Below are 27005 nucleotides of genomic sequence, written 5' to 3'. Positions count from 1 at the left end.
TTGTCTTGAATTAGCCTGTCATATCTAGATCTAGTTGTTATAAATCCACTTTATTTATTCTTAGACCACTTGATGATGACTTCTTTCTCCTCCTTAATTACAATGCTAGCTTTACCCAAATTTAATACAAAAGAGTTCTATTCACCTGAAAAAACATGAGAAATGCCTAAATCTTGAGCTAAAAACCACTCTTGACTATCTAAATCTGAACAACAACATCAGAGATAGCAATATAACCCGACTGATTTAAAAATTCCACCAACTTATTAGAAAGTTTATGATAATCATTACATCTTATACATAATTCGACCCAAACAAATTTTATCCCCTCTCCCCATCTTCCAAAAAACCATTTCTCCAATTTTCCAAATCTTGCAAACTACTTACCAAATTCTTTCAAATCATAAAACATCCTAACTTTAGGCTCTTTCCTAAACCAATCTATTCTTTCAAATCATAAAACATCCTAACTTTAGGCTCTTTCCTAAACCAATCTATTTTACAGTGCAGGACAATTGTTCTGACTTCAACAATGCTTCCTTTCTTTGGTCTTTGGAACCCCTGACGAAGAGTTCTATCAATCCCTTGGCTTCATCTTCCATACTGCCACTGCATGACGACACAATTTTTCTTCCACTTGTTGTGATTGTCTTTCCTTCTTCATCCATCAAAATCATCCATGGATTTTCATTATTCCAACACTGAAATATCTTTTTCATTACACTTATTTGCTCCGTGTCACGGTTGTGCATTTCAGGCATCTCTTTCTCCAAAAGGGCAATGCGCCGCCAAAATCTGAAAGCATCATGCTGCGATGGATTTAACAAAAGCATGCCCTCCATCTCAGCCTGTGCCAATGTGGACATTTCCAAGGGTTGATAATACCAGGTTATGGTATCTGTCACTTTGTAAGTTTCTTTAGCTTTCAACTTAAAACGGGGAATATAGATGATGTGGATGTTGTCCTTTACACTTATAAACGCATTCCGTATTAAAGCTGTAAACTCTTTCATGGTATTCTCGGACTCACTCCCGCCGTACAAGCATACCACTTTTTGATGAAGCATCATCTCTTTCACCTTTTCAACATCAAATAACAAAAGTGGAGATTGAACGAATCGGTTAGAAAACCATTTATACATCATTTTCCCTTTTAACTGCGTCAAGGACCTAGAGACTGTAATGTAACATATATCAGAGATGCATATTAGCCTTTAAAATAATAATAAACTAGCATACAGCCATTTAGGATTTCTCAATTAAAAAGATTTGTAATAGCATACCCGAAAAAATATAAGACACTTACCTGATCTGAAACACTTTCCAACCCATTGAAAAGAAATTCCAAGGTAGGCATTGTCTCCATTTGATTCCATTCTTCTTTTTCTAATTCTTCAATTTTCTGGAGTGTAAAAGGGTAAGCTTTTGCCCCCCACCTATCCAGCAAACCCATTACAGGCTTAGAAGCTGTAAATATTCTACCATTAGATTCTATTATCTTGATCTCGCTTGGAGACTCTGATTCTCGTTCATGCTTTGCTAACAGGGTAAACAGAAAATACTTGACTGCACTTGGTATCGCCCATGGATTTTGGATGACCAGCCACGGAATGTCTCTTGAAAAGTTTTCAAAGACATCTAATGTTGAGCTGCTACTTCGGTGCACAATTGGAATCGATATAATTTCTAAATTAAATGTCTCTTTCTTTGTATTATATAGTTGAATCAAAGACGCATGGCGGAGATCACAGCCCTCGTTCAGAGCCCTGATTTCTAATAAAATAGTTTTTCCTTTCAAATCTTCTGCTGTACAACTCAAAGCTGGTTTCAAACTTCCACTTGGACCCTGTATTTTTATTCCGACATAATAAGTGACAATCGATAAAATGAAACCGAACATTGTTACACAGATAGAGATAGTTTGTTTCACAAATAAAATAAAACAAAAGTGAAAAATTGAATACCTTCAGGAATGTGAAGGTTTGGTCCTCTCCTGCTGCAAACAATTCTCTTAACAATTCTGTACTGCTTTCTTGACTCGTTTCTGCAAGTTGCTTTAATTGGAGGTATTTCCTACAGTTACATAGCAGGAATTCTTCCATTTCACCTTTTCTCATATGTTTCCAACAAGGACGGCATTTGCCAGTACCACCTCCTCCATCTTCCACCATACTTAATTGAATAAAGAAGACACTGTAATTCAGTTGACCTAGTACTTGCCTCATGTTAATCTCCATACGGAGCACCTCTGGTTTCTCAGGATTGTCAACATGTCCCACAATGATGTTCTTAGCTTTTGGAGTCAATTTATCAAAATGACGGCCGATATAAAGCATTTCAAAATTTATTGGGATGTCATCTATAGTCTCCTCAATTAAAGGCCACGGGAAATTATCATCGAAATCCGTCTGTTCATCGAATACGACAAAAAGGACGGGGGCTGATGGATGGAATGGCTTTTCTCGTCCTTCACTGAACAGAAACTCCAACTGGGACAGCATCTTCCTTTCGATATTTTCCCTGTCAATAGTCTGTATAGATATTTATAAAGTCAGCGGAACAATGATATGGCTTATTTTTTTTATACGAGGTTTAATAAAATACAATTAATGCTAAATATAAAAATTAATAAAAGTAAATAATAAAAATATGAGTATGATAAATATGGATGGATGAATGTTATGATCACCTGCCCTGTGACCACCACCTCTTGAAAAGAAGATGATTCATCACTTTCTCTTTGGATTTCCGCCCATCTATCCACCAACATTCCGCTTCCTTCGATTTCCACATTCTTTAATGTTTTAATTTTTAACACACTGTCCATCGATTTTCCTTCCAACATGTCGCAATAACATAGAATCAAATTTTGCAATGAGGGAAGACAACGGAAATCTTCAGGGAGCTTCTCTAAACTTACGCACCCACTCAAATTTAGGAACTGCAATGATGCGAGGCAATGGAAGTCATTACATAACTCTTCAAGGCTTGTGCAACCCTGCATGGCTAAACCCTCCAAACACCTAAGTTGACCAAAGCTTTCTGGAAGCCTCTCTAGGCTACTGCATCTATAGAGGAACAACCATCTTAAACTTGCTAATTCCCCAAATCGAGTTGGAAGCCTATGCAAACTCGTGCACCTTAGTAACTGAAGGTGGGTGATAAAGGAAAGGTTGCAAAACCCATCTGGTAATTCAGTTAAACTTGAACAATCTGCCATGTCCATAAAGGGGCCCGTGAGCTTCAGTTGTCCAATAGAGTCTGGAATACTTCTTAGTTTACGACACTCGCGAAAATATAATGCAACAACTGATGATAAATTTCCCAAGCCACGAGGAAGATCCTCTAAGTTTTCACAATGAGATAAATTCAATGATCTCAAGGATGAAAGTTTTTCAAAAGTACTAGGAAGTGAAGTCAAGCCTGTGCATCCTTCTAAATTAAGTTCTTGCAGAGAATTCAATGATCCAAAATCTTCTCCTAGTTGCCTCAAGTTCAAACAACCCTGCAAATTAAGCTCTTGTAAAGATTTCAGTGATCCAAAATCTTTTGCCAATTGCCCCAGATTCGAACAGTAATCCATTCTCAATAATCTTAAAGATTGAAGACTTGAAATTGATGTCGGTAGTTCCTTTAGTGATTTACAATGTGAAAGAGAGAGTTCTTGCAAAACTTTTACTTGATCGCCTATACGTTCAGGCAATTTTTTCAACTCTTTGAATTTGATCAATCTCAATATCCGCAAATTCTGAAGTTGTTGAAGACAGGTGGGAAAGATTTGGAGAGCAGGAGACTGTAATCTTCCATCAAATTCCATGTGCCTGAGGCTTGACGGCATCTACAAATCATGCAATTAATATGCAACCACAATGAAATGAGATTCAAGATTTTCTAGAAAAATGAATGAAAAACACGAGGTTTCGAATATTGTGATGGAGACTTACCTTAGGTAGAGTCAAATCTTGGGGTTCATATTTCAAGTATCTTAACTTCTTTATTTTTGACACATCAAATGGAAGCTGGGTAATTCCACCTTGAAAATAAACCAAATTCTCAAATATTTTATTACATTGACCTTCCACTTTTGTTAAGTTTCCAAGGTCAACAACTCTCAATGACTTGCACATTGAGTCTAGTTTTGATGATGATATGCTGCATGGATCTTTATTTTCACCGAACCATATACCTTTGATGTCCTGCACCCCATTATTCAGTAAAATTGAGTCAATCATGAGAGTCAAGACAATCATTGCATGAAACAAGATTGTATATGACAGATTTGGTACCTTCACTTCATTGTGATGGAGAAACTAGTCAGAATTGAGTTAGTGATGAGAAGCAAGACAATTATTGCATGAAACAAAAATGCAAATGATTTCTTTAAGTTATGGATTTGATACCTTTTCTTCATCCTGATAGAGAAACTCTTCGAATTGACTTGCGCTGGTGAATTTGAATCTGGTTCCCTCTGCCTTTTGGTGACCAATTGTCAAAATGACGTCATGTACTGATGCAGCGCTATCAATACCTTTGGTGACGAGTGCTCTCTTTTGTAGTATATCCAACTCATCCTCTCCAACAATATCTGCCACTGTGTCCCACTTCCATCCTTTGAAAAACAAACAGACATCAAGAAATGGATCTTTGCATTCATCAGGGAGAGAGTCATATGCAAAGAAATATTCCTCCTTAACCCCCCTATATGTTAGAGCCTCCACATTCTGTTTGTGCTGCATAACCATATTGTAAGCCTTTTGCTTGTCCTCTTCGGAACTCAATACTTTCGCTACTAAGGTTAACATTAGTGGAACTCCACCACATATATGTATTAAGTCGTGGACTTGGCTAGAATTTAGTTTTTCCTTCATGTCATCTAACACTTCCCTTTCTAAAAAACTCTTTGCAGTGCTATTTGAAATTGTTTTCATATCATAAATTTTACGGGACGTTTTTCCTGGTAACGCTCTACTCACATCTTGGTCACGAGCAGTGAAAAGCAGCCTCAGCTTCTTTGCTTTTTTCACATCCTTGGGCAAAAGCTGTTCAAACTCCTTTCCACCCAACACATTATCGATATAAAGAAAGGCTGGCACCTTTGCTAAAATGTCACCCAATTCTCGCTGGCCATCCTCATACTTTCTGATCTCTGGAACTGTCTCTTCATGTTCCATTAAATCCTTTAATATGCATTTCTGAAGCTCTATGATATCCGGTGGTGATTTTATATCCTTAAATAGTTGAACCTCCGAATATTTACAACCTTCAAAATTAGCTCGTGAAAACACAGCATCTCCAAGGGTAGTCTTCCCTATTCCTCCAAAACCATGTAGCATAACAGCCACCGCTTTTTCTTCACTTTCCCAATCCAAAAGTTCAAGAACTTTTTTCACATGCTCCTCCATCCCAACTGTTTCCACAATATCAAACGTCACCCCCATGTTTATGTTAATAAACAACAAGAACAACGGTTTCCACAATATGAAACATCACACCCATGTTTATGCGACTTAGCAATAAAAACAACAACATTAATCTGAAAATATATATTCACCTGCGTGTTCCGGATATCCTCGAGAAAGTCGTGGCTTCTTAGGTACATTGACATCATAAAGACTCATACCCATTTGGGCATTCATATGCGTGTACATGTCCCTCAACTTTTGTCGAAATTTGGATAGGTCTTCCTTGTCTACTGACGTTGCCAAGAACCTAGTGCATTCAATAATAGGCCTTAATCCACCCCTCACACATAAGAGACCTCTCCTATAAAACTATAAATGCATGAATAAACAATTACACCTTCAAACAAATAAGATTGGAGTTTTCAGTGCTCACTTGGAAAATCTTGAAGACTTCATTTGAGTACAACATAGAATGGAGCCTTCCACTATCAATTCAGTGGCTTCTTTAACGACACCAATTATTATTCCATTAGTTCCCATCAACTGAGGACGTTCTTGAAACTCCTTAACCAATTGGACCAAAAAAATCATTTCCTTAAGAAGACTGATGCACTCATCTTTGTTGTCCCCAACATCGCCAATTCTTTCCAAGATGCTGGCGACCACAACGAAGGGTGTAGTAATCAAGTCTGCAGCAACCATGCCCTGTAAGACAACGTTAACAGCTGTCTTGATCGCCTCGCCCGGAATAACATCTTTCTGAAAGCCATAACATAATACAAAAGATAAATCATAATTTAGGCAATCATGAAAATATATTTGTAAAAGCCATACAATAAAATGAAGAGCAATGATCATTTAGACAAACATTATAACAAATTAAATGATTGGAAAATTATGAAAAAGCTTTGATAAGCACAGTGACATTTACTGCTTCAAAGAGGAACATTTTTAATTTGGAGAAGATTTTTGAAGTGGTGGGGAAATAATCTTCAGCCAGGCGTTGCAGCTGCGATGATGAAGTCTTCGTCTGTTAAAAGAAAAACAATTAAAAAACATTCATTTCACTAGCTGTTTTTTTATCACTTGAATATTGCTTTTGAAATAACATGTTAAAAAACATACTTAAAACATATAAGATATAATATTGTTTAAGGAAATAATTTCTTAAAATCTGTTTCGTCATATAACTAATCACTATGGGTTAAGTGTGAAGATTTGCAGCAGTATGGACAGGTTAGCTAAAGATGGAGGACTGCTTGTCAACAACCTCGTTTTGTTATTTATGTACTGAACAGTCAAGTCTAGGATATGTAATCAACACCATGGAGGCTTAGTAGACTTCATTCTTCTAGAGGCTTGGACACCATAACTGGAGAATCTAATCGAGCCCAAGTTCGATGTTTTCCACAATGAATACCTTCTACATCCTCATCGAAACAGGTCCATGCCAATATTGGGATTTGTTAGAATCTGTTGTGTCAATGTTATGAAACTAGCTCACAAAAAGTTAGAAAAGATAGATCAACGCCTTAGAATTCAGCCTCTTTGAGGGGGAAACCTCCTTTACATTACACAAATGAACAATTCTTGGATGATACAAATGACAAGACCTCCTTTCTGTATATAGGAGTCTAAGGGGTCATAATATAATCATAGTTGACATAACAATAATAATGTAAGGGCACAATAATAACAATAGTGGGCTTCTATGGGGCACAATAATAACAATATGGGGACTACATGGGCACAAATATAATAAGGGGGTTGTACTAATAACAATAAGGGGTTACACTAGTAGTATAGGGACCTAACATGCCCCTCTCCTTCAAAAAGTGTTGTCCTAAATGCTTGAGTAGTTCTTGATACTTCTGTATAAATTCTTGTCCTCCCATGTGGAATCTTTCGTAGGTAAGTTCTTTCACTTGATGAGATACTCTGAAATTGATCTATTTCGTAGCTTTCGATTTCTCGGTTCTGTGACTACTTTAGGTTCCAATATGATTTTTCCTTCCTTGCTAAGTTCTCGCAATATTGTTTGAACTGGGATCTTTTGCAACTTTTGAATGAGTTCCCACTCATTTGGGCATATGGACATATGTAAGGCCTGATGTTTGGAGGAACACTTCGTGGAATCAAATGAATAGCATGATCATGATCACAAATAGGTGGGAGGCCTTTGGGAGTCTCAAATACCTTGGAATGATTTTCCAAAATGTTTTGGAGATCTGGAGAAATACATGATTTCGATGTGGGATCCTCTAGTGAACATAATTGTGCAATTACACCCCATTGTTCTTTATTTAGAAGCTTTGTCATGTTGTTGGAGTTGATTATATTTCCAGGTTTTCCTTCGATACCCCTCAATTCAACTTGCTTTCCTTCCCAAAATAATTTCAAGAAAAGTTCTTGAAAATTAAAAGCTATCATACCCAAATATTGTAGCCAGTAAAACATCAGCACCACCCATTGGAATGGAAAGCATTGGGCTATTCAATACATATTCTCCCATGGATAGCTTGATATTATGGCACTTTCCAGAGCAATTTATGGTTACTCCACTTGCAACCATCACTTGACACTCTGGTGCTGGATATACGAAGTAGTTCAATTCCTTGGCTATCATACAATCAATAAAATTATGGGTACTGCCCGAATCAATCAACACTCTTACCTTTTTCTTCTTGATATGTCCTTCTATCTTGATAGTTTGAGGAGTGGTAATTTCTTCCAATGCATTACAAGATATGGTTGGATTGATTTCTTGAGACTCGATGTGATCTTTCAATTCTTGAACATTTTTCTTCATGATATGTCCTTCAATATTGATAGTTTGAGAAGTGGTAATTCCATCCAACGCATTACAAGATATGGTCAGATTCATTTCTTCTTTCTCAATGTGATCTTTCACTTCTTGAACCTTTTTCTTCTTGATATGTCCTTCTATCTTGAGACTTTTAGGAGTGGTAATTCTTTCTAATGCTTTACAAGATATGGTCGGATTCATTTCTTCTTTCTCTGGGGTTGGTTCCTAGTGTATATACACTTCTTTTGACGTTTCTTGATCCTTTTCTTCCTCCTCTCCACAATCAATGTAAAATAATTTCTTCTCAGCACACTTATGACCTTTAATGTATTTGTTATCACAATTGTAACAAAGCCCTTTTTTTCTTTTTTCTTCCAATTTTTGTGGTGTAACCCTTGTAGGTTGTGGAAGGCTAGGAGAAACAACACTTCCATATTTATAGTTGTGAGGGGTAGACTTCCTTGTTGCCATAATCTTGCTTTCCACTTTTTAACAAAGCCATTTTTGTCTTTTTTCTTCCAATTGTTGTGGTGTTGCTCTAAAGAAGGTGTTGCTCTTTGTATCCTCATAATGTGCTATTATTTCCTCCATGAAAATTGACCACGTAACAAGTTGTTTATGAGAACAAAGCCCTTTATACCATAAAAAATGATCCAGTTCTAAATAGGAAGATGCAATACATACCTTTTTTAATAGTGGTACACCATGTAGATGAAAATATTGCTCCATCTGTAGTATCCAATTTATTGGATCCTTTCCATCAATCTTCCTCTTATCGCATTTTCTTGATTCTAAGAGCTCGTTCTTGAAATGATTGTAACTTTGTACTTTCAGATCTCAAAGTTCTGAAATTGTCTCTTGGAGTAGCCGTCTCAGTCGTCTTTCTAACCCCGCAAGTCTGATCAGAATTTGATTCTCCAAGAAAGAGTTATGCCCAATGTCCTAAAATGACCTGATTATATAATGTTTCAGTAGAGCGAACTTGTACGACGTGCCACGTGTCACTCTTTCAACCTTCAGTTTTGAAAACTATGCATAGAAAACTACAATTTGTCCTCTTTTTGTAACTTCTTACTAAATTTCACTTTGTTGCTCAGAGAGAAAGTTATGATGATTTTCCCAAGGTCACCTGTTTAGGATGTAATTCGGGAGTCTGCAAAAACCCTAAATTCCTCAGATCATATATCTGAAAATATAGTGAGACAAGATCTGCGATTCGGACCCACGATTCAGAAAGATTTCTTATCAAATGGGTTTTTTCTTTAGCTTCTGAAACTTCGTAGCGAAAATGTTATAGAAAAAATACCACGATGACTTGTTTCAGATGAAATTCTAGAGCTTGCAAAAACCCTAACTTCCTCATATCATTTCTCCTAAAATATAGTTATAAAAGATCTGAAATTTGGACGCGTGGTTTAGCGAGATTTCTTCTCAAATGGGTTTTTTTTTAGCTTCTGAAACATCACAAAAATAATGTTATAGCAAAAATACCATGATGACCAGTTTGGAGTAGCGAAACCCTAGAATCCAAAGCTCTGATTCCAAATGTTATGAAGCCAACTCACAAAAAGATAGAAAAGATAGATCAATGCCTTAGAAATAAGCCCCTTCGAGGGGGCAACCTCCTTTACATTACACAAATGAACAATTCTTAGATGATACAAATGACAAGACCTCCTTTCTATATATAGGAGTCTAAGGGGTCATAATATAATCAGAGCCGACATAACAATAATAATGTAAGGGCACAATAATAACAATACGGGGACTACATGGGCACAACAATATAATAAGGGGGTTGTACTAATAACAATAAGGGGTTACACTAGTAGTATAGGGACCTAACAGTCAAGGAAAAGGTTGTTCCAGCAATCAGATCTTAAAATCTAATTTAGTCAATTCGTTGAATTTGCCATGTATGGTTTATTGTTGTTCTAAACATGAATTGATGCCTATAAAGGCTAGTATTGTAATGAGTTAGTGGCTGAGAAGGTTGTTATTGCAAACTATTGAGTTACCAAGTATTGTTCATACATTATTATTCATAATCGAAGACTCTGTTATGGTTATGCATTGAGATTGAATAATTTCGAATATTGGTTTACTGTGAGTTTTTGATTTAAATTTTTTAAGATTTTCTTTCCTGCAAGTAGTCTAAGCTTACCCAGGTGTGGCGAGGCCCACCATTAGCTGGGAATAGGCTTCATTGTTAGTCTATAGGAGTATAATTGCGTGTTAATTCATTTCAGTTGTTTTTATCGAATTCTAGTGTGAGTTAGTTGAAGTTTCTTGTACAAATGCATGAGGAATTTCATTAATTTTCGATTAATCTTAAGTGTGATAACCTTGCATTCATTGCTAGACACCTCAATTAGGAATTCTGAGTGCGTAGATCCTTATGTGTCATAGAGACTGTGCGTAGATCCTTGACATAGAGTTATGCTTTGTTCTTCATAAATGTTGAGTTGTGTTCGATATTAAACCATGCTCTGTTATGTCATTTAAAAGCACATTCATTTATATTTGTGATCGGAATACCTGTGATAAGTAAATCAAATTCATTTTTGGAATTACTTAACATGATCTTTGTGTGTCTAAATCGATGTGTCGATCTCTTTAATGAGGTTTATGATAAACGATAAATCGCGTGGATTGCTTTGTGTATAACAGAGAGTTTCATGGTATGGTTTGGATTTTGTTTTCAAATGAATATTAATTAGTCACAATAAGAATTGCATTGTCTATTTCCACCATTGAGTTGTTTGATTTCTTTTGGACATTTCAATTCAGTTTTCACAGTGTGATTTATCATAAAGCATTTCTTTACAGAGCATTGATTGGAGTAGTTAAATTATCTTAGGATAATTTAATTTCATTCTCATATAATATATTAAAGATTGATTTCCACTTTATTTAATGTAGAATATAGGTTTATTTCAAGCATAGATTTGAGTGACTCATGTTTCCAATGTGATTCTATCTTTTACATTGCTTTGAGTTGTTTGAATATAGTTATAGACTAGGTTTTCATTTTAATACAATAGCTTATGATTTGATAGCACCAGACTTAGATACTTCTATCGAGATTCCATTCATGTAGCATTAGTTTCTATAGTCATTTAAAGTACAGTTTAGAAAGTGTTTCATTTTCAATTAAAGGCAATTTGATATGAGTAGATTGAAGATTGAAGATAGAAGAATAGGATTTTATTTTAGAATTATAGTTTAGTTTCCTTGTCATGTTTTGTTACAAGTAAAATAGGTGTTTGATTTCTTTCAATAGCTAAAAGTTTGAATCCTCATTTAAGATCTGTAGTTGGAGTGAATTTCATTTGGTTTTCATTTTCAGTAAGTTTGTCCTTTGATTCTAGAGAATTAGAATAAAGAGCATAGTGGATTGAGTTAAGTAGAATTCTTTCAGATTTCTTATGCTTTTTAGGAATGAGATGAGTACTTAATTAGTATTGTTTCTTTTACATCATTCTGTACTTAACGATCAAAGGAAAATCACATACTATAAATTTAATCTTGAACCAAAGATATAGTACAAATCGTGCTTACGAGTCCTGATTGACAATTAATAGTAAGAGATTTAATCACTAATTAAAACTCCTTATAGAGTTTGAAAGGTATTGTAGGCAGCCAGAGCGCGGAGAAAGTATGGTAAGACGTGAGTGAAGAGCCACGCATCCACTATTGTGGGGTTGCTCCAAAGTCTGATCGTCTTTGCTTATCTTTGAACTTTTATTTCCTTTTCTTTATGCGTAGAAGTAGAAGTAGACCTAGGGATAGTCAAGGCAGATTTATTGCTAGTTCAAAATTTCCTACAACTTTTGGTCCAGCAAACACACCAATCACTAATCCTACTAATCAGTATGTAGGAATAAAGCAAGAAGAAGGAGGTGTTGACAGCAAAGTGGCTTTGGAAAGGGAGATCCTGAATCAAGACGAGGAAACAGTTGAACATATCATTTTTGGAAGTACGGAAGGAATTGTATTTGAAGATCTAGAATCAACTAATATTAAGGACCACCCTTCAGTACCTCTTGTTGACCAGGTAATCATCAGAGGCCTCTTCAAGAACCTATAGCAGACATGGCCAATTAGGAAGGTGAGAATAGAAACAACAAAGAACGTTTGGGACAAGGAGAAGGTCAACAGTGTAACATATTAGGACAGAACAATGAGGAACATCAGGGGGAAGGAGAAGGCCCACATCACAACATATTTGGAGGAAACCATGAAGGACCGAGGGGAGGACTGGAAGAAGAAGAGGAAGAAGAAACCACTTTTGGGTTTCCTATTCTAAATGTAACCAGGAATATCACTATGAAAAACATACCGATGGCATCATTTCCGCTCTTCGAAGACCTCTGAAGACCTAGATGCCTTCTTATTTGAATTTGACATTCTATGTAGGAGTTATAATTATTATGAGGATGCACATAAGCTCAAGCTATTCCCAGCCACCCTGAAAGATGCAGCCCTTAGATGGTTTATGAGCCTAGGTGAACACACCATCTACTCCTGGGATGATATGAAGTCTGTCTTTCTCAAGAAATACCAAGACTTTTGCAAAAGTAGGGATGTGAACGATATTCTTAGGATGCAACAATTAGAAGATGAGACCCTAGAAGAATATCTTGAACATTTCTTTTATAATTTCCATAAATCCCAGGGGGCACATCTAGATGAGAAGACTGTTAGGACTATATTTTTAAAGGGGCTAAGGGATGAATGTATCAAAACCTTAAATATTCTAAGCAGTGGGTATATTTATAAAAAAAACTTTTTCTAAAGTGGCTAAACTATGTTGCACTTACTCATGAAGTCAGGCTAAAGTAGGCAAAAAGCTTTGTGACAACTCCCGAGATTATGTGTCAAGAAATCAGAAATTTGTACCTAATGTTGTCACTAGGGTGGAATTAGGAAATCTATTGGAAAAATTCAAAACGGATATCCTAAACACTATTGGTAACCAACTTGACACAATAAAACTTAAAAAGAAACAAGAAGATGAGAGGGCTTCCATGGCAATCTTTTGTCCTAAATGCAGAAACAAGCATGCTGAGAGAGAGTGTCCCATTAATGTTCTTGAGGTTTGTGGGATCTATGCTTTAGAACATGCAACCGAGAAGTGTCCATATCTTCCCAGTTTAAAGGATATCTACAAGGGTAATGCCAAAACAAATGATTCATCACAAACAAGCAAGAAACCCTCTTGGAGAAGCTCAAATCAAAATATGTTTCAAGATCCTAGCTCTCAAGCCTATGGTTAGAACCAACCTTGGAATTTCCAGCCATCTTATCCTCCTTGGTTTAATCCTCAATCTCAAAACACTCCTTGGAATCAGTATTGGAGGGGAAATCCTTATGGAAACACTTTCCAACCCCAAAACCAATCCTATCCTCCATACTCAAACATGCCTAGTATGTCCTACAATCCAAACATTCAACCTTATCAGTAGGGGTACAACCCAAATCATTATCAACAACCCTCGCTACCTCTTCCTCCTTTCCACCAGCTTTTACCTACACCATCTAACCCATCACCTTCGCAGGCACCACCATCATTGAACCTACCTCGTCCTACTTTGTTGCCTGCGCAACCCATAGCTAATCCCAACCATAATAAACAACCTCAGCCTGTACAAAACATAGAAGCACAACCTTTTCCTACCTATATGATCACTGTTGTCCCAATAAATGAGATTCAACTACGATCTGGGAAAACAGTCAATAAAGGAAAATTGGTTGTCATTATTCAGGAAGAGGACCCTCAAGAACAAAGTGAAAATCAAAAACAAAAAGAAGAACCAAATGAACCTCCTTACTTGGGAAGATTACTTGTTAAGAAGGAAGAGATTCCAATTGAATATGTTTTACAATCATAATTAAGGAATGTTTGTATTAAAATTCCACTACTACAAGACATTAAAGACATTCCTATCTACACTAAAATCATTAAAGACATCTTTATTAAGAAACCGGGAAGGAAAAGACACAAGAATCAAAATGAAAAAGTCATGAGTGAAATGTCCAAGATGATCTCAGATTTATTGTTAAAATATAACGACCCAGGAAATCCCATAGTGGCTATTGAAATCAATGGATTACTTCTACCAAACACCCTTGTAGACTTAGGAGTAGCAATTAATTCCATGAATTTTAAAACCATGACATCTTTACAATTGCAAGGGATCAAACCTACACCTATTATTTTAGAATTGACAGATAAATCCATTATCAAACCCATGGGAACCCTAGAAGACATAGTGGTCACCATTTCTTCCTGGCAATATCCCATCGATTTCATTGTCATTTCTCCTAAAAAACCAGGACACCCTGTAGTACTAGGATGCCCTTGGTTAGCTACTGCAGATGCTGTGATAGGGTGCTAAAGTGGAGAAATGGTCATTTCCAATGGATTATATAATCAAACCTTGTCAAATTTCCCCCTTGCTCAAACTGCTATTGAAGTACCATTATGGCTAGAGAGTCCTTACAGAGATGGGGATTTTATGTTTCCTTTGTTATCATTAGAACAATCTAGAGGACTCCATGAATAATCAAAAGATCATATTTTGCAAAAAAATTATCTGATCATTCGTATATTGATTATCCTATTTCTTTTACTGGTTATCAGCATGTTTTCAGTGATGAGTTTCATGAAGCTTTTCATCCAACTATATTTTCCTCATTCATAGCAATAGAGGACAACAATAAGCTCACTACTGAACCAATTGAAATCAGAAAAGGAAAATTTTTGTACATTGGCAATGAACTAAACAAAGAATAGAGGCAGCAATTGTTGAGCATGGTTCAAGAGCAATCCAGAGCTTTCGCCTGGGACTATTTGGACATGAAGGGCATACACCTAGATACATGCATCCACCACATTTACACCAATGAAGAAATGAGACCAATCTAGCAGCCACAGAGATGCATGAACCCAACCTTGAAAGAAATTGTAAAAGAGGAGTTGCAAAAGTTATTGGTTGCAGATTTTATCTATCCTATTTCAGATAGTAGATGGGTGTCACCTTTGGTGGTGGTTCCGAAGAAGAATGGTAAGTGGCACATATGTGTTGATTACAGGGAGTTAAATAAAGCTACCCTATGAGATTACTTTCTGCTACCATTTATCGATCAGGTACTTGACACACTCTCTGGTAAGAAGTATTTTTCTTTTCTAGACGGGTACAATGGGTATAACCAGATTCAAATAGCTGAGGAAGACCAAGAGAATACCACTTTCACTTTCCCTTGGGGTACCTATGCCTATCGAGTCCTCCCTTTTGGCCTTTGCAATGCCCCAGCTACCTTTCAGCGAGCTGTCCTAGCCATATTTTTTGACTTGATCCATGACTATGTAGAAGTCTATATGGATGACTTCACCGTATATGGAGATGATTTTTCCCAAGCTCTGGCAAATCTAGAAAAAGTATTGATTCGATGTCAAGAAGCCAACCTAGCCCTTAGCAGTAGCAAATGAAAAATGATGCAAACTAAGGGGATATTTTTGGGCCATCATGTTTCATTTGAAGGAATTAAAGTCGATCCAACCAAGATTGAGGTAATCTCGCATATTTCCATTCCTAGTTCACAAAAAGAGGTAAGAAGTTTCCTAGGACATGTAGGTTACTATCATTGATTTATTGAAAATTTTACAAGAATTGCAACACCTTTATTTAAATTATTAACTAAGGACGCTGACTTTGTTTGGAATGATGATTGTCAACATGCTTTTTAGGTATTAAAAGACAGGTTGTCCACCGCTCCAGTATTGAGGGGACCAAATTGGTCCTTTCCATTCCACATTTGCACCGATGCTTCAGATACCACACTTGGAGAAGTTTTAGGACAAAGGGAATATCACTCACCTTATGATATTTATTTGTTAGCAAGAATATTTCCACTGCTAAACTAAATTATACCATTACTGAAAAGGAATTGTTAGTAGTTTTTCATGCTATTAGAAAATTTAGACATTACTTAACCGATTATGAGACTTTCGTCCATACTGATCATTCTGCCATTAGATTCTTGATGAACAAACCTATCACTAATGGTAGGATCACTAGATGGTTGTTGCTTTTGAAAGAATTTAATATAACTATGATTGATAGGCCTGGGCGAGATAATTTGGCAGTTGACTTCTTGTCTCGAATGAATGTCATGTAGGGAAATGTACCAGATCCAGTACTAGATGATTTTTTGGATGAGGAATTGTTTGTTATATCTACCATTACTCCTTAGTTTGTTGATGTTTCCAACTACTTGATGTCGAGGAAATTGCCTCAGAATCTGTCTACCAGGGAGAAGCATAACATCATACAATGAAGTGCCAACTACTCCTGGATCGATGGGGACTTGTTCTACACTGGACCCGACTTGATCATGAGGATATGTGTGCAAGAAAATGATATATTTGATGTGTTTAAGGTCTGCCACAGTGAGCCTTATGGGGGACATTTTGCAGACAAAAGGACATCATACAAAGTCCTTCGTACTGGGTACTATTGGCCCTCGCTTTTCAAAAATGTTAAAATTTTTGTATCTAGTTGTGACGCTTGTCAGAGGATGGGGAGACCAGTTCCTTTAGATGAGATGCCCCTTCAGACACAAATATCCATCGAACCTTTTGAGAAATGGGCATTAGATTTCGTGGGACCTATCTCCCCCATGTCAAAGAAGAAGAAGTATATTTTAGTTTGCACCAACTATGTTACGAAGTGGGTGGAAGCCAAAGCTTTGTATGCTACAACCGAGAAAGAAGTAGTGGAATTCCTTTTCGAAGACATCTTCATTAAATTTGGAGTATCCCGAGAGATTGTCACCGAGAAAGGCACACAATTCACATCAAAATTGGTCAAGGCTCTCACTGAAAAGTACTGAATTAAACATTGAAAATCTACTCACCACCCCCAAGAAAATAGGCAGGTGGAGTCCACAAACAAATTTTTAGAATCCATCTTAACCAAGACCATTCAGTTGCATCACAGAGATTGGGCTGACAAGTTGTTGGAGGCATTATGGGCTTACCACATCACTTGGAGGAATGTGATAGGGCACACCCCATATGAGTCAGTTTATGGTAAACAGGTGCTACTGCCCATCGAGTTCCAAGTGAAAACATTTCAGACTACCATTTAACTTGGGATGAATCTTAATGAAGCCTAAGAGAAAAGGTTAATACAGCTGAATGAGCTGGATGAAATTAGATAAGATGCATTCCATCGAACTATGTTGGTGCAAGATCAGAGAGCTCGTTGGCATGATAAGTTTATTAAGAAGAAGATTTTCCGTCCGGGAGATTGGGCCTTGCTTTATGACAGTAAGTTCAAACACTTTAAAGGAAAATTCTCCACTCGGTGGTTAGGTCCCTATGAGGTGGATGAGGTTTTTGACAATGGTTCAGTTCACATTAAAACTATTGATGGCAGTCATACCTCCTTTGTAGTAAATGGCCACCATCTCAAGATTTATCACCAACCACTCTCCCGACAATAATTTTTGCAGGAGGTAAGAAGAGATCCAGAGATGGAGCTGGTTCATGAAAATGACCAACCTCTTGCTGGTTCATCTGGTTGATGTATATATATATATATATATATATATATATATATATATATATATACTAATACTCAGTGGGCTATCATTTGTATATATCTTAAGGTGTTTCTCCCCACAACCCATGTAGAATAAAGGAGAAATTTGTCTTGGGTAGGCTTATTCCTTTAACCAGATTTGACAGATTAATATGGAAAAGGAGCCTTTTGGAGTCTTCTTTGGATGTTTTCAGACTCTCAAAAATTGAAACTCCCAAGCAGTAACTAATCCAGGCTCGTAAAATTACATGGGACAGTGGTAGCCTAGGGATTCCTTAAGTACAGATTTATTCTTTTCCGGCTTTAAGGAAATATTTATGGAAAAGAAGCCCCTTGGAGTCTTCTTTGGGTGGTTCAGACTTTCTAAATATGACAACCTCTAGAAATGACTACTTTAGGCTCATTAAAATAATAGAGTAGCAGTAATTAGGGATCTGTTGGGCATAGAATTATTCTTTTCTGAGCTCAGCAGAATAATTACAGAAAATAAATCCCCCTAGAGATTTCTTTTTGGTCATTTCAAACTCTCTAAATAAGAAATTTCGCAGGCAATCATCATCCCAGGCTTGATTAAAAACCCATGGGGTGATAAACAGGTTTTACTTATCTTCTGAAGAGAAATAATCGACACATTACATGGCATTGAGTAAAGGAATTTCTAAATTTTGTATTCCACACTCTGTATCTAGCAGATTCTATACTATACTATGTAAAAATTGCAAGTCTACTATTACAGATGTATTTTGGAAACAACATTTTTGGGAGCATGATTGGTATTATGTTTCATTTGTATGAGGATTGCTTTCATTTCTACTATCATCCAAGGATGGTCATCTCCACAACTTAGTAATCTATATGGCACTATGCAAAGAAATATTTACAGGTTCTGTACTCCACTTCTGTACTTAACCTTGTAAAAATTAAAAGTTCTGTCATTAAAATTTATTTCCAGAATAGCGGTCATAGAGCACATTTGTAGCTTCAGCACCATCCCTATCAACATTATTTTTCTATTCAGTACCTTGTCGCTACTTCAAAGTTGGGTGATCTCCACAAAATTATTATCCTATATCATTATAAGTGGCTCAAGTATGTACTTAAAATTTCTTGAATTTGATCATTAATAGTTAAAATGTACGCTATATGTGATGCACCTCTAACTATCCCTTATTTTAAATTATGCTCATAATTCCATCCTATACTCCTATAACTCTTCCATCCCCTAATCCTATATTTCCTATATTCCTTCCACCCTGCATAATTATACACTCCTTCATCCTCTCCTCACTACCACCTCATGATATCTCTGAGTAATCATGATCGTTCATGCCAACTCTCATTCAGCCTTAACATTATCATTCCACATCAGTTGCATATGGGTCATTTTTATCATTGCGCCTCAAGTCTCATGCTTCCTTTAATCATAATGATTGACTCTATGTTGTCATTTGGCCAAGTTTTGAAGTGTTGGGGACGGCTTAAATCGAGACTGCAGAGTTATTGAGTAACAGAGAGGCAAATTTTGTCTTAATCTTGCAAGGGTGCATTTGTAATTGAATTGGGGTGCCAATCGACATGGGATTCGATCGTCATGAGCCCACATTTGGCCAGTTTGCGTGCAGTCCTGAATACCAACAGTGCAAAGGAATTGTGGAGGAGCGAGGATGGATGACATTTCTACAAAAATTCCAGGGCTATAATGATAAGGTCGCTCTATCGTTTGCTCAAAATTTCGATGGGGAACACGTTAAGGTTGGGGATTTGAGTTTCAAAGTTATTGAAGAATCACTGAGCAGAGCTATAGGGTTTCCCACAGAGGGCGAACCATTCTTCAAAGGTGGGCAGTTAAATATCCCAAATTTCACTATGTTTTTGAAGTCAGCTTACCGATCACTCAGTTGGGAAAAAGGTGTATTACGGAGCAGTATAGAAGAACAGTGGCACCCTCTGATCACGATGCTGCAACACTTCCTTACCTGTGAAGGAAGGTATGTGGTTGTTTTTCTTTACCATATTCGCTTATTAACTTATTTCACTGAGGACAACCAGATAAACATCCTGCATTTCTTGAGGTTGAGCTTACATAAGATGGACAGAGGTGTATAGTCTGAGAGTAGGAAGCCTGAAACAATGTTGTATCATCACAACCTTATCAAGATTTTAATAGTTGCTAAGCTTCGAAGGTGAAAGAAATCATGGGAGGATTTCTTAGTGGAGAACTTCCTTTGGGAAGAACCTCAGGTGAAAGGGCGACAACGATTGTTGAGTAGATCATTGAGACAAAAAGATGAGACTCCCATGCCTAACTCCCAAGCAATCCCTGCCTCTCCTACTGATTCTACCGTTCCTACCCATGAAACCCCCCAGGAAGCAGGTCATTCTTCAAAAGTTGGAGAAGATGTCATTTCTGTGAAAAACCAAGTAGGCACGAAACAAAAAGGCAAAAGAAATAGGGCCACGATAGATCAAACTTGATCTGGATTTAAACATGAATGCAACAAATTACAGAGATAACCACAGAGATGCAGTGGAAGTATTACTTCATTCATTAATGTGAAATACTGAAATATGCTTACAAACAGAAATGGAAATAAACCAACTAGGGCGATGGTAGCTTATATTTGAGAAGAGATGTGGTGGCTACATGCCTCTGAACTGTGTTACAATGAGGCTCGAAGGCCTATTTATTGTTGAGAAACAATGGAAAACCCTAAACATCCAAAAACCTAACCCTAGAAGATGAAACGCCAAACTGTGGGCCCCATTTGGGTAAATTGGTACATCAACTTCCTGGGGTCGTAACTTTGGCATATGATCTCCGTTTGACGTGCACAATATCTCGTTAGAAAGATCTATCTAAGAACTACAACTTTGGGAAGAGCAACATCAATCCATGGACCCATGTTGCTCCCAGTTTTCCCAAAAAACATCGTTTAGGGCCTCAAAATGGCTTCGGAAGTTCAGGACCCGAAAAACTGCTAAAAATAGTAAATTGTGCTACAATTAAGGAAACTAAAAAGTTGAGAGAAACAATGGTGGGGGTCCAAGTGGACTTGGCAGGTGGCCACCAATATCCACCAGGATTATTCCTACCCCCTTAGGAAGCAATGGTCCCCATTACGTTGAGTTCCTCCATGAGATGATGAAACTTCTGCTAAACTTGGTCCTTGGTAAGCCACTTGCCCTGGGGAAGGAGTTGGCCTACTTTGACAACTCGATACAGTTGGATATTTTGTTGGAAAGTGTGCTTGATCTATGTGTCCATGATCTGATCAGATGCAGCTTGTTCCATGCAATCTGGATTCAATTTTGTGGGTGTGAGATGTTCTGCAATGCGGATGTGTCTAGTAATGGTGAAAAGTATGGCCGAAGGCTATCCACATTGAACACTGGGTGCAGGCCAAGGAATGGGGGAACGCTGAGCTCAAATGCATTGTCTCCCACAACCTTGGTAATGGTGTGAGGACCATATCGGAGTAGTCTCAGTTTCCGATAGGCTCCACTAAGGCATTCCTTTTGCAAATGTAGCCAAACTTTGTCGCGCACCTGAAACTTGTGTGGCACCCGATGTTGATCATGTCGTTGCTTGTACTTAGCATTTGATTTCTCCAAAATGTCATGGACTTACTGGCAAATATGTTGGATGTGCTCAATGAAGTTGGTTGCCTTATCTGTTTCGAACTGGACATGAGCCGAATCTGCATGAGTAGCTGCAAATGGCATGGCCACATCAATGGGACATAGTGACTAGAATCCCAAGCCCACCTGAAAAGGGCTATGGCCAGTCGAGCTGTGAATAGATCGGTTGTAGCTATGCTGAACATAGGGGAGGATCTTGTCCCATGTGCGTGGATTATTTGAGTTGTACATGCACATAATGTGTACAATCATCTTGTTGACAACCTCTGTCTGGCCATCAGTTTGAGGATGGAAGGCTATGGACTTAGTGAGTTTGGTGTCTAGCATCGACAAGAGACTGGACAAAAATGCACTGAGGAACCGACTGTCCCGATCTAAGATGATAGAATGTGGGATCCCAAAGTGCACCCACACTCGTTCAAAGAAGAGTTTAGCAGTGGCTTCTGTTGTGATATTCTTTTTGCAGGCCGCCATAATGGCCATCTTCGAGAACCTATCGACGACCATAAAAACACAGTCGTTTCCATGCTTAGTGGAAGGAAGGCCTAACATGTAATCCATGGAGATGGATTCCCAAGGTCGAATAGGGGTAGGTATCTGGGTATAGAGGCCTTGCCTCTTGATGGTCAGTTTGGCAATGGCGCAGTCAGTGCATGATCTGATGTACTTCTCGACATCCTGTCGAAGATTCGGCCAATAGAAATAATTTTGCAGTACTACCACCATTTTCTCGACCCTGAAATGCCCAACAACCCGATCGTAGTGTGCTTCCCAAATCATCTTGGAATGCTCGCTTGAAGGAACACAAAGGGGACCCAGGTGGCATAACAGGGCATCCTGGAGGTGAAAGTCTAGAACATGCTGACCCTCCAAGAGTGTCTGGTATGTGTGGCCAAATTCTGGGTCGCTTTTGTAGAGAAGTGGCCAATTAGAAGTCTCGTGCCCACAAGAGTTGAGCACGGTAGTTAACGCCATGATTGGTGGTCGACTGAGGCAATCTGAAACATTATTGGTGCTGCCCTTCTTATATTTGATATTAAAATGGAACTGTTGTAGGTATGTGGACCACTTCTGATGGCGATCATTCTGCAATTTCCCTCGGGTCTGTATGAACTGTAGGGGTCGGTGGTCAGTGTGGATGACCATTTCCTTCCCCAAAATGTAATGCTTCCATTGTCAGCATGCCTGCACAATGGAATACATCTCTTTGTCATAAGTGGGATACTTGTAGACTGTGTCTGAAAGTGTCTCACTGTGATATGCCACTGGATGCCCATGTTGAGTAAGGACTGCCCCAATATCATAATCAAAGGCATCTGTCTCGACCTCAAATGGTTGTTGCAAATCTGGTAATGCGAGCACTGGTGCTGTGCAGAGGCTATCTTTCTACTCTGTGAATGCCTTCTATTGAGATTCAGACCAAAATAATTTTGCTTTTGCTCCTCCCTTAGTGACTTGACTCAAGGGCCAAGTGATATGAGAAAATCCCAACACAAACCTGTGGTAGAAGTTGGCAAGACCTAGAAAGTTGTGGAGCTCTGTCAGAGTGGTTGGAGATGGCCAATCCTGAATGCCTTGGATCTTGGCTGGATCCACATGCACCCCCTGTTCGTCAATAATATATCCCAGATACTGAACCTGGGTCATGCCAAAAGTGCATTTCTCCAAATTGGCACATATCTTGTGTTGTCGCAGTGTTTAGAGAACCTGTTGGATGTGGTGGAGGTGCTCTTCCCAACTTTGGCTAAAGATCAGGATGTCATCCAAGTATACCAGTAGAAATGAGTTGGTGAATGGTTGCAAGATTTCATCCATTAGCCTCATGAAGGTTGCAGGAGCATTCGTCAATTCGAAAGGCATAACCAACCATTCGAAAAGGCCCTCTTTGGCTTTGAAGGCAGTCTTCCACACATCAGAGGGTTCCATTAGTACCTGGTGATATCCTCACTTTAGATCAATCTTGCTGAAATATTTTCCCCCTTCAGTTGGTCTAGGAAGTCATCAATCCGCAGGATCGGGTACCTATTACAGACAGTGATCTTGTTCAACGCCCAATAGTCAATACAGAGTCTCCAAGTCCCATCCTTCTTTTGTACCAACACGATCGGGCTCCCACAGGGCGATGAACTCGGATGGATGTGACCTTTCTATAGTAGCTCTTGTATCTACCTCTTGATTTCATCATTCTCCATAATAGAACACCGATAGATTGGTTCATTGGGCAGCGGCGCACCTGGGGTCAGATCGATGGAGTGCTTGACCTGACAGTCTAGAGGAACCCTGCGGGGGAAGTGAATATGTCCCCGTACTCCTCCACGACCTTGTCCATCTATAGTTTTCATGCGGAGGAGCCATGTTTAGAGGTCGTGGCCACCGTCTTCTTCTTTCCTTGAGGGCGTATCATCAGGAAAACAAATTTCCCGGTTTTGGAAATGAACTTAATGCATTGTTTTGTAGTAACCAAAGAGATGGCGATAGGTGGTGCTACCTTTGGTATCCTGTACAACTTATTTCCCAATGTAACAATAACAACACGGGGCCTTGATTGATACACAGCATGTCGCTTCCACAAGTATGGCTGTCCTAATAATACATCACAAAATTAAAGGGGAGCAATGTCACACAATACCTCATTCGTGAAGGGCTTGATTTTGTATGGAAGGCGACATTGCTGGCTCACGCAAAGATCCCGTCCTTGGTGAAGCCACTCGATGGTGTACGGTTGTGGATGTGATGTGGTCGGTAAGCCCAACTGCTTCATGACCTCTGCCGAAATGAGGTTCTTTTGGCTCCCGCTATCGACAATGAACTGTAGCGGGGAACCCTTTACCCACATCTACGAGTGGAAGAGACACTCCTCCTCCTCTGGATCTTCAGGTTCCTCCTTCTATATCTTCATGGTGGCGACGGTGGTGTTGGGCTTTGTATCGATAATCTACTTCCCTTTGTCATTCCCCTTGTCGAGTTCTGACTCAAAGTCGGAACATGCATCTGATTCTGAAACCTTTAGCTCGGCCACCAATGACTGCTTGGCCCAACACTCACTTGTGTTGTGAGTGGAGCTCTTATGGAACTCACACCACTTTCCCGTGTCCTTTTTCAGCTTCACAACGTTGTTCTTTGCTTGCAGCTTTGGCGGGTTGTCTTGGGTCGTCCTGCCTAAGTTAGCTTTGTCCTTTGTTTTGCGGCTTGGGGGCACCTTTCCCTTGCTTCAAATTCACAGATCCAAAGTCTCGATTCTTCTGTTTAAACTTTTGCTCGACCTTGATGGCATATCGGTATGTCGTGCCAAGTGATGGGATGTTCAGGAATTCTATTTCTTCCTAGATGTATTTGTGCAGGCAACCATGGTATTTGAGTACCAAATGCTGCTTCGAATCTTTGATACCCAACTTTGTGCGAAAGGTATGGAAAATATTGGTAAACTCCAGCATGTCTTGGTCCCTTCCCTGCAGCAGCGTGGTCCACTTTATGTATTGATCCTCATAGCTTCCGACAGGGTAGTACTGCTCCTTGATGGCATCCTAGAATGAATCCCAAGTGGGTGCGACTGAAAATAGCGAGCTTGTACTTTCATCCTTCAGCTTGCAGTAGGTTTCCTACTAGTCCTTGACATGGGGGGCTGCTTTGAGAGGAGCGAAAATAATATTTTCCCGACTGGAAAAATCATGAACAGAAAAATAACCCTCTAGCAGATTTAACCATTTATCTACGGCATCTGCGTCTATTTGACCCTCGAAGATGGGATTTCCAAATTAACTTGTATTTTAAAGGGCATGGCGTTTCCAAAGTAGCTGCTGGAAGCCGATGCGTCACCTCTGGGTAGCCGATGAAGGATCTAGGCAAAGTTTTCCGTCATCGCGTTCCTTTGTTGCTCGAGGGCTTCTTTGAGCAAGATTTTGATAGGATCTCCTGCCCCCTTGTCTTTCTTTTCATCCACCATGGGAGGCCTTTGGGATTTGCGAGGCTGGTCTTGCAAATGTTCGATCAGTTTAAGCCATAACTCCTTATATCACGATCTCATTGGGGACATGCAAAGAAAAACAGAGAAAGAAAGCAGAACTACTTTGATACCACTGATCCGGATTTAAACAGGAACGCCACAAATTAAAGAGATAACCACAGAGATGTAGTGGAAATAATACTTCATTTCATTAATGTGAAATAGTGAAATAGGCTTACAAACAGAAATGGAAATAAACTATCTAGGGCGATGGTAGCTTATCTCTAAGAAGAGATGTGGTGGCTACATGCCTCTGAACTATGTTACAATGAGGCTCGAAGGCCTATTTATTGTTGAGAAACAATGGAAAACCCTAAACATCCAAAAACGTAACCCTACAAGATGAAACGCCAAACTGTGGGCCTTGTTTGGGTAAATTGGTACATCAACTTCCCAGGGTCGTAATTTTGGCATATGATCTCCGTTTGACGTGCACAATATCTCGTTAGAAAGATTCCGTCATCCCATAATTCTGATGCAAAGAAGTTAAATGTGTCTTTTGAAAAAGTACCCATGCCCACATCTGAAGCAGAAATCCCTGTGGATATTGCACATGACTTGGAAACATTATCCCCTGTTCGGCCATCATTAAGTAGGAGTGCTACTAAGGCAAGCCAACATGTTTCTTCACCAAAGGGAAGCATCGGTAAAGCACCTAGAGGCAGTGCATCTCAACAATCGACAACACCTGCAAAGACTCCAACTTTTGATGAAGAAGAGAACCTGAAGATTCGACTGGTCAAGTTGCAGAAGAAGATTGTTAAACTCCGAGAACAAGCCAACAAATACAAGGTCTTGTTCCATTATGTAAGAGAGGTCAATCACCAGGTTAGGGACTCTAATCTAAGACTATATGCCCATAATGATGATCTGAAAAGGAAGAATAGACAGTTATTGCGTTGGAAGGCATCAAGGTTTAGGCCCACTAAAAAGTTAAGTGCACAAGGACTAGCCCTTCAGTTTAATAAATGTTCTACTCTGGTTAAGCATGGGATTGAAGTTTTGGTCAAGACTACTAGTCTTTGACCAGGGTTCCTTTTATTTTTCAACCTCTTCTTTTTGGCGGACGGTAGCAGATACATGAGGAAATGCATTTAAATTGGCATGGGGGGATGTTAGTGCCTTGTTTTTTCCCTAGTTTTACCATTTACCACCTCCATTTTTGCCCATTTTTGTCAAATAAAGTGCTCCTTCACCTATCTTTCCATCACCATCACTGTCCTAAACTTGCCAAGACCCTGACATGAGGTAAAAGCATTTCATTAGTGTCATTTTTCTATTTTTGGTTAGGTTTGAGTAAGTTTGAGTTATATTCCTAATGAGCTAACTAATCACTATGGGTTAAGTGTGAAGATTTGCAGCAGTATGGATAGGTCAGTTAAAGATGGAGGGAGTACTTTTCAACAACCTCTTTTTGTTATTTATGTACTCAACAACCCAATGCAGGATCTGTACTCAACACCGTGGAGGCTTAGTAGACTTTGTGCTTCTAGAGGCTTAGACACCACAGCTGGAGAATCTGATCGAGCCCAATTTCAGTGTTT

The 27005-nt window shown here is 38.7% G+C and overlaps 1 protein-coding gene across 1 annotated transcript in view; it reads right to left on the bottom strand.

The window, feature by feature from the left end:
• Positions 1-429: 429 nt before the first annotated feature.
• LOC149149523 (uncharacterized) overlaps positions 430-27005 on the bottom strand; it is a 92700-nt gene continuing 66124 nt past the window's right edge. Inside the window, exons 2-10 of the mRNA XM_089440837.1 lie at positions 6334-6432; positions 5836-6161; positions 5552-5709; positions 4401-5407; positions 3945-4196; positions 2690-3838; positions 1965-2531; positions 1307-1846; positions 430-1079 (exon numbers count right to left, since the gene is read on the bottom strand). Of these exons, the coding sequence (XP_089296963.1) occupies positions 495-1079; positions 1307-1846; positions 1965-2531; positions 2690-3838; positions 3945-4196; positions 4401-5407; positions 5552-5709; positions 5836-6161; positions 6334-6432 (4683 nt within the window). The 3' untranslated portion in view covers positions 430-494. The remainder of the gene's footprint in view (positions 1080-1306; positions 1847-1964; positions 2532-2689; positions 3839-3944; positions 4197-4400; positions 5408-5551; positions 5710-5835; positions 6162-6333; positions 6433-27005) is intronic.

The sequence above is a fragment of the Pinus tabuliformis genome, chromosome 9 (assembly GCF_031772625.1).
Source record: "Pinus tabuliformis cultivar Carrire ecotype Pingquan chromosome 9, CPIR1, whole genome shotgun sequence".
NCBI classification, from domain to species: domain Eukaryota; kingdom Viridiplantae; phylum Streptophyta; class Pinopsida; order Pinales; family Pinaceae; genus Pinus; species Pinus tabuliformis.
The sequence above is the reverse complement of the archived record's forward strand: the minus strand, read 5'-3'. Positions and strand labels throughout refer to the sequence as shown.